This window comes from Pteropus vampyrus, unplaced genomic scaffold, assembly GCF_000151845.1.
Source record: "Pteropus vampyrus isolate Shadow unplaced genomic scaffold, Pvam_2.0 Scaffold323, whole genome shotgun sequence".
Taxonomy (NCBI): Eukaryota; Metazoa; Chordata; class Mammalia; order Chiroptera; family Pteropodidae; genus Pteropus; species Pteropus vampyrus.
The window spans coordinates 508,257-516,786 of record NW_011889104.1 but is presented as its reverse complement, the minus strand read 5'-3'; the positions used below and the strand labels follow the sequence as shown (position 1 = coordinate 516,786).

Below are 8,530 nucleotides of genomic sequence, written 5' to 3'. Positions count from 1 at the left end.
TGGGTGCGCACACAGCCGCCAGCAACCCGAGTCACTCGGTAAACACGCCGGGCAGGGGTTGGGCGGGCGACGCGCCCAGCGGGCTGCCCCGCCTTTACCTGCTGCAGCCTACACGCCCAGGGGCGGGGCTGGCCAGAGCGGGGCGGGCCTTGGCGGGGGCGGGGCCCACTGTGATTGGGCGCGGGCGCGGCCGCCGGCCGGAGCTGGGCTGCAAGGCCGCGCAGGTTTCACTTCGCTCTGCGCCGCCTCCAGGTCTCGAGCTCATCCGAACGCTCCGGCCTGTGTCGCCGCCCCTGCCGTCGCCGGGTCCTCGCAATCGTCCGGCGCGTCCTGCCCACTGCGGCTAACATCGCCTCGGGCTGATCGGTTTGCCCCGATCCCGCCGCACCGCCTCGGCGCCTTCCCCTAGCCCGCACCTTCCAATGTCTGACTCTGACTCTCGGTCTGAGAAACGCAAGGTAAATACCTCCGGGACGCGGGCTGGGCCGGGTGGAAGACCAGCGCTGGAGTCACACGCTCCACCTCCTGCCTGCTTCCCGCGCACGTGTTGGCTGAACGCACGTCCCCGTCCCGCTTGTCGCCCAGCAGGAGGCGGCGATCAAAGCGGGTCGAGTCCCCTCCCCAGGCAGGTCCACTTTGGGAAAGGGTCGTTCGTACAGAGGCTGCGAGCGCATAGTGGAAGTGCCGCACCGTCGGGATGCGGCGCGCGGGATGGTGCGGCGCCTCTGGCTGCTGGAGTAAGGCAGCGCGCGCTCTCGGCGCCGCCAGGGAGCTTGGGCCACTCCGCCGGGAGGGCTGTGCGCCCGGCGGGAAGTCTCGCCCGCCGGGCCGTACTACCCGCTCTCGGGCGCGCGGGGTGGATGCGGACGATTCGCGGAACTGTCGCAGGTTAGCCAATAAGATTCGGCTTTTCCTTGTGTACAGTCAGGCCCAGGGATCCGGGCAGCTGCCGCGTCTACCCTCTCGAACTTGTCGAGGGGCCCTGCCCCGTCTGCGGGCGCCCAGCGGACTATGCCAGGCGCACGAGCCACGGACAGCGAAGGACCGAGGGCCTCCTGCACTGCTGGGGCCACGCGGCGGACGAACGTGGATCTGCTCAGTCCATGAGGCAGGCGGTCTTAGCGACCCGGGCTTTCGCGAGCGCAGCCCGACCGCTCGCGGTGCTTCTGCTGGTGGTGCGGTGCCCTTGGGTTGGCGCTGGGACGCCAGGCGTGAGGTGTGGATGTGTTGGTTGTCTGCTGTGGTCACGGTGCGCGCGGATAGGCGCGCCCGGGGCCGGTGGTAGCGGGTCGGAGTTGGTGCGTGGCCGCGTGCACGGGGAAGAAGCTGGCAATGATGGACGCCGCGGCTAGGGACGGCCGGCCTCGAGGGCCCTGTCTGCGGCGGCCTGGGCGATGGGTGGCGGCCGGCGGCAAAGACTGGGGTCTGAGGACGGCCTGCGGCTCCCGCTTTGTTTCCATGTGACCCGCTCCCCGGGCGGCGAGAGCCGCTGAGGCGCGTGCGGTGTAGAACAGGCAGAGGGGCTGGCAGGGTAGGCGGGCTGCCCGGGTCGCGGGGCCCCCGAAGCCGCGGTCGCCTCAGCCGGCGCAGCGCTGGGAGGCGAGTTTGTCAACAATCGCGTCGCCTCTGGCGGCCTGGCCGGTAGGCGCCGCCCCTGCCGCGGCTGGCGATTGGCTGGAGCGCGGAGCGAGCGCGCGCGGGCCAATCGGGAGCCAGGGCAGCGGCGCCAGCGGCGCTGGGAGGTGGCCGAGCCCGCGGCGGCGGGCGCAGAGCGCGAGGGGAGGAGCGGCCGAGGGAGGATGTCCCCGGCGCGCGGAGCCCTGGGCTGCCCGGCGGAGCGCGGCGGCGGGCGCGCGGCCAGCTGCGGGCTCTGTACTCGGGTCCCCGGCTTTGTCTCGCGAGTCGCCTTCGCGGTGACAGTCCGGGGCTCCTGGGCGGCCCCGGCGCGGACGCTACTCTCCGAAGGGAAGGGGCGGACGTGAGTTTCGGCCTGCTCTCCTGCAGAGGGAGGGTCCGCGGGGTCGCCCGGCGCGGGGGTTGCTGTGGACTTGCGGGGGCGCCCGGGCACCTTCCGGGACCCCCTCACCCACACTTGGAGGTGTGCACCTAGCAGTCGGCTGGACTCGCGGGAAGTTTTGCTGGGGTGGGCGCGGCATACTGCCCCCGCGGGAGGGACCGCGGGCGGGCGGGCGGGCTTGGAGTTGCAAACTCTATTGTGACGCACTTACTACGACGGGAGGCCCTTGCCAAACCTCCGCAGACTTGCTGCCCTCAGCACTTTCGGCAGAACAATGGGGCCGGAGCGGGGAGCGCGGCCAGCCGCCTGCAGCCGCCGCCTCTGCGCGCGCTCTTGTGCCCCGCGCCAGGTCTGGCCCCAGGGCCGGCTGGCCGGGTTTATGGCTTGGTCCAGTCGTCCCAAGCAGAGCCCGGTGATGGACTCGAGTCACGCTCCCTCTCCTAAAACTTTTATGTGTGTTCCTGCACCAACTACACAAATCACTGACCTTGTCACCATATTTTTGGTGGCCAGAACTTTACCATCACCCCCCCCCCCCCCCCACACACACACACAGATAATACCTTTGGCGTTTTGGATTTGTTTTTATTCTTTTGGGGAAGATTGTCAGAAACATACGTAGTCATGACTTACTGTTAAAGTTTTTGGCGTTGATTTTTAACAAGTAGGTGACAATCTAGTTACTTGTGATTATTTTTTTCCTTAAGGTAATCTTAATTTTTATTTTTCTTGCAGAAAAAAAGACCAAATGGCGAAGCAACCTTCCGATGTAAGTTCTGAATGTGAAAGAGAAGGTGGACAATTGGAGCCCGCTGCCCGGCCTCCTCAACTCAGGCCTGGGGCCCCTGCCTCTGTGCAGATAGAGCCGCAAGGTAACCTTGAAGGCGAAGGGGACCGCTGCCCCCACGGCAGCCCTCAGGGCCCGCTGGCCCCCACGGCCAGCCCTGGGCCTTTTGCTACCAGATCCCCACTCTTCATCTTTGTGAGAAGATGCTCCCTGCTGTCACGGTCCTCCAGTGGGTATTTCTCTTTTGACACAGACAGGAGCCCTGCACCCATGAGTTGTGACAAATCAACACAAACGCCGAGTCCTCCGTGCCAGGCCTTGAACCACTATCTCAGTGCGATGGGTAAGCCTCTCCGGGAAGGGGCCTGCACCGTGCTGGCTTGGTGATGTGCCCAAAGGCTGCACGTAGCATCTGCAGCCACTTTTAGAATCCTGTCACTGAGTAATTCTATATTTTGGTGGGAATGCAGGATGTGTTCAATAAAACATCAAACCAACATTTCAAAAACATATATCACCACGTTTTGTGCCAGCGATAAGTTTTGAGGTCCAAGCATCAGCTTTATTAGGCAGCAAAGCTGGAGTCTTGCTGCCTTGTTAAGTGTGTGACATGGCTTGTTCTCACCGCTAGGTTTACTTATTAATGATATTCCACTTGGAAGGGACTTGGTCGATTACAGCAGGGAGCTTAACATAACTGGAAGTGTGAAGGAAGAGATGAGACAAGTAACTCAAGTCCAAAAGTGACTTAAAAAAATGAACTTGTTTACATAGGCAGTGCCAACATAGTGGCACAAGCGTGGTTTTTTTTCTAAACTCATTCTTCATTGGTTTTATTTTGTTTGCTTAGAGAACTTGGACACTGTCCTGATGAGCCTAGGCTATGGATCTTTCTTACAGGGATTAAGGGCAGTTTTAGGGTCTGAACACCTGGCAGTACTGTTAGTGAAGGAGCTGACTGGGGGAAGGGGGATTAGGGTAAATGGAGAGCATCTGCCCCTTCCAAATTGGGGCTGCCCCCAGCTGCAGCTTGTGGGGTGTGGTTGCCGAGTGGTGGGTTTCCTTGTATTGCAAGATAACAAGGGAGATTTTGATGCCAAATGTCCTGATGTTCAAATACTGGCAACTAATTTAGAACATTGAAAACAAGTGTATGAGCCAAACAAAAATATCTGCAGACTTGATTAGACCCTCAATCCTCTGGCATGTGACTTTTAAGTATGGACAGTGAGGGGATGAGCATGTGGGTTCATGCCGCGTTTCTACCTCATAGGAAAGGCCTGTGTCCCCATCAAAGTCCAACAGGTTCTCGTTTACCACCACCCTGGATTAGCCCTTTCTGCGTTAACCGGCAAGATAGCATTACTGATTAAAAAATCCAGTATTGATTCCAGTTAAATGTAGATGACACGTAGTCACCATAGGAGACACTTAACTGCTGGAACACAGTGACAAATCTTGCATTTGTAAATTCTCTAGAGGTCTGTCTCCATTACTTTCAATAAGGTGACAGCTGCAGGTCTGTCCCCATGTCACAGAGAAAGAACCTCAGAAAGTCGGTTACTTGTTTGAGGTTGGGAGCGCCTGGGACATGGCAGGCTGGAGTGACAGAAACTCCAGCAGCTGTGTGGCTCCATGTATCCTAAATGGTGAGAGACACAGTCGGCTCTCCGTATCACAGATTTCAAACCAAGGAGTCAACTAACTGCAGAACGAAAATATTCAGGGGGCAGGGGAAGGAATCCCAGAAAGTTAAAAAGCGGAGCTCAAATTTGCCAAGCACTGGGCTGAATCCACGTGCATGAAGTGATGTGCGGCACGTCCCGCCATCACCTGTGCAGGCACAGGTGACGTGCCATCTTCTCTGTGACTGTGCACTTAGGGAAAGGAGCTGGGAATTTTATCAATGCTGTTACTGTAGTTGCCACTGTTGCTCCACCTCCTGCAAATGTTTTTCTGCTCCTGAACATGATGCCGAGTGAACCCACAGCCTTCCTGCCCATTGAGTAACAGGGCACATGGTGTGTGTGTGTTTAGAAATCCGAGTGTATGAGGAGCCTTGGGAAGCATCAGGGTTTTTCAGTGCAGACCACAACCTAGTCTCTGCAGGTGGTGGTTTAATGCACTGAAATAGTCCCTTCCCTGTGATCAAGTTCAGTGGGTGAGCAAGTGTGTTTTTAAAGTAAGGGCAGGTGACACACTCTGTAGCCAGCTAATTATAAGGTGTAGGACACTGTTACTTGAGATGACAGGTGTAGAGCTTTAACGATCACATCTAAATGATTAAGCAAAGTTATGGTTATGTCTGTGAAGCTTAGTAATGGGGCCTGAGGTGTGATTTTATGGCATCAACTACATTTCAGTAGGTGAGTGTGATCACCGAGCGCAGAGGATTAAGTGACGAGTTGTAAGCAGTGTGTCTGAAGTTAATGTACCCAGGTAAGTTTCAGAATTAGGTCTTGGGATATTGCTTGGGGTGAGGCTGAGCTGGGGTGGGGACAGCAGGGACCCTAGCGGGTGGAAAGGCTCCTCAGATGTGAGTGGGGTAGAAAGGGAACGTTTGTCTGTTCATGAAGCTCTTCCTGGCTGTTGGGCAGCTAGTTCAGGGCCTGAAATGTGCTGACTCGGTGGATTCAGCCCCTTCCCCTTTTGTCCGTGTTTGGTGTTTCTTACTCAGCCTTTAAGGTTGTCAATGGAGCTTTCGATAGCTTGTTGCAGAATGCATTTTCACAGAAGTCTTTGTGGTCTCTGAGGTGAGGCAGGGGTGGAGGCTGGGAAGGGGTTCCACCTCAGCCAGGGCGCCTTCATCCAGCCGGTTTCTGCTCAGACTGGGATAGAGAACAGTGCGGCAGGTGTCATCCTACACTCTGCCCCACTGAGAGAGCACCTTCTGTGTGGAATGGTCTCCTGGCAGCTTTGTCCGCACCTGGAATGTTTCGTTTTTGCTCTACAGCCCTGGTTTTTCCATGGTGCATTCGAAGAGTGTTACATTTGTCGGTGAGAGGTGACTGCCTTTTCACTTCAAGATTAGTCCCCTGGTGCCCCGGGGGGACGGAGTGGGCAGATGGCCCCTAGGGAAGACCTAATGGTTTCCGTCGGAACCACTGGCACTGTTGGCTGGCTGAGTGCTGGTCCAGGTAAGTACGCTTAGGCCGGATGTGTTTTTAACCCGAACTGTACGAAATGCTGTGGAGTCACACTTGAAGGTGCAGCCAGTGCCATGGCAGGGGAGTGTGAGAAATTCAGTCATTATTAACCCCACGTGTCATTTTGGTAAGTGACTTGGACTTTGTGCTTGTCCGTGCCACGTCAGGTTCCCAGGTGGGAGCTAGTTGTAGGCTTTGTGTCCCTCACCATCTTGGGTATGTACCCCTCGGAGCCAGTCCTTCAGGCTCTGAGCTCTCTGTGGGGATGCATGATGGCCTGTGAATCCCAGTGAGAGGGCTCGATGAAGAGGAGATGCCGGAGACTCTTGGTCATTCAAGCTTTGCCCATTAGCCCTTCCAGAGCTGCCATAAACATCTGGTAGCAAGAGAAAGACCGCTCCACTCCCCAGTAGTTCGTTTGGATCTAGCCATAAGGTGCGTTTCACGGGGTGACAGGTGAGGTCTAGCTCAGCACAGGCTTCTTGGGGAAGCCACAGTGGCATTGGGACTTCAGGTGGGGCTCCTGCAGCTTAGACGAGCCATCACTATTGGGCCGCATGGGTGGGGGATTGGGGGAGTTTAAGGCTTAGGATGTAGATAAGGGGGTAGAGTATCCCAGTTGCTTCAAATGAGTTATGTGCTCTGGGGTATTTTGAATATATTGAGTGAAATTAAAAATACATTTTTTATTATGGTAAAAAACTCATAACGTGAAATCGACCATCTTAACCGTTTATAACCGTTTTACAGTTGAGTTGTGTTAAGTACAGTTAAATGCTGTGCGGCCAATTCCTCGAACTTTTCCATCTTGTAAAACTGAAACTGCACCCATCGAACAGCAGCCCCCCAGCTCCCAGCACCCTGCATGTTTTGTCTGCGTCTCTGATCTGGAATATTTGGGGACCGCATGTAAGCGGAATCACACAGTGTTTGTCCTGTGAGTGACTTATTTCACTCAGCATAGTGTCTTAAAGGTTCATCCATGTTGCAATAAGTGTCAGAACATTTTTCTTTTTTAAGACAACGTTCCTTAGTGTGTGTATACACACATCTTCACCCATTCACTTCACACAGACACTTAGGCCATATCCATGTCTCGACTGTTGTAAATAATGCTACAGTGAGCACAGGAGTGCAGATGCCTCTCCAAGATGGGGGCTTCATTCTTTTCAGAGAAACACCGAGAAGTGGGGCTTCTGGGCCATGTGGTAGCTCTCGTCTTAACTTTCTGAGCACCCTCCACACCGTTGTCCACAGCGGCCGCACCAGTTTGCAGTCCCACCAGCAGGCATGAGGCTCCCTTTCCCCCACGTCCTCACCAGCACTACTGTGTTCTGTTTTCTTTCTCTTTTTCCTGAAGGTGGCCATCCTGGTGGGTGCGAGCTGGTGGTTTTGATTTGTGTTTCCCTCACAGTCAGTATGTTGAGTATCTTTTCTTGTGTTTGTTCACCGTTAAATATATTTTTGATCTTAATTTTACCTGTTTCTTTTTACTTAAAATTTTAAGTGTGGCTACTAGAAAAATGTCAGAAGAGGCCCATGACCGGCACCTGTGCGGTGGCACCAGACACTGTTCTTCCCACTGGGGACACATCGTTCCGTAGCACTTAATCTTTGGGTTGCTGTGGACTTGGGGTTAGGAAGGCAATTCACCCCGTCTTGTAAGCCTCTTAAATATCTGTGAGCTGTGTAGCTGGCTGCCCTCGGGTGTCAGTTCTGTGTCACCTTTTCAGGCTTGCAGTACGCGCGGGTTTGAAAATGGAAAGCCAGTGGTTGGCCACCTTGAGGCCGCCTGGGCTGGGCAACAGTGATGGTCTTACTTATGACAACCTGGTCCTAGCTTTCAGCAGTTGGGACACCAAGGCAGACAAGTGTATGTAGTTCGTAGGTCCTGAATGGGGTTAGAGAGTGACGAAAGAAAAAAATTTTCTTTCCTGGTTCCAAACAAAATTTACTGATTGATAGCTGTCTAGACTTTTAATTTTATATCTTTTTAAGAAACACTGTTGAGATGATTATATATATGATTTATATGCAGTTGTAAGAGGTCATGCAGAGAGATCCTGTGTAGCTGTCACTTGGCTCCCCCAGTGGCAACGCTTTGTGTGATAGGGCAAGGTCGCAATCAGCAAATGATGTTGATGGTGTCCAGCCACCTTGCTCAGGTTTCAGAGGTTCCATGTGCACTCCGTGTGTGTGTGTGCTTGCTTCTGTGCAGTTGTGTCACGTGTGGGCCTGTGTCGTCACCACAGTCATACAGAGCAGCTCTACTCGCAGGCTGCCTTTTTCACAGCCATAGCCACCTCCACTCCCTGATCCTTGACCTGTGTCACCTGTTGTACTTTGTACATTTGTCATTTCACACATGCTGCAGAAATAGCATCGCACCATGTGTGACCTTTTGGGGCTGCCTCTTCATTCCGCATGCTTCCTGGTGACCCCCGCCTGACTGTGTGTCTGGCCTTGCTTGGTGCTCCTTGCTGTGTGCTGCTCTACAGTGTGTTTGCACTGTGGCGTCACTACTGAAGGACACCGTGGTCTGTTGAAGGACACCTGTTTGCAGTGACCTGACACAGCTGG

At 55.0% G+C, this 8,530-nt stretch overlaps 1 protein-coding gene across 9 annotated transcripts in view; it reads left to right on the top strand.

Annotated features, from left to right (window-relative positions):
• The first annotated feature begins 204 nt into the window (after positions 1 to 204).
• BCL2L11 (BCL2 like 11) overlaps positions 205 to 8,530 on the top strand; it is a 33,141-nt gene continuing 24,815 nt past the window's right edge. For 2 of the 9 annotated variants that reach the window (XM_023521929.1, XM_023521927.1), the window contains exons 1-3: positions 470 to 888; positions 2,753 to 2,889; positions 3,058 to 3,147. In XM_023521929.1, the coding sequence (XP_023377697.1) occupies positions 698 to 888; positions 2,753 to 2,889; positions 3,058 to 3,147 (418 nt within the window). In that variant the 5' untranslated portion in view covers positions 470 to 697. The other 7 variants (XM_011377846.2, XM_023521923.1, XM_023521928.1 and 4 more) reach the window with 7 other exon arrangements.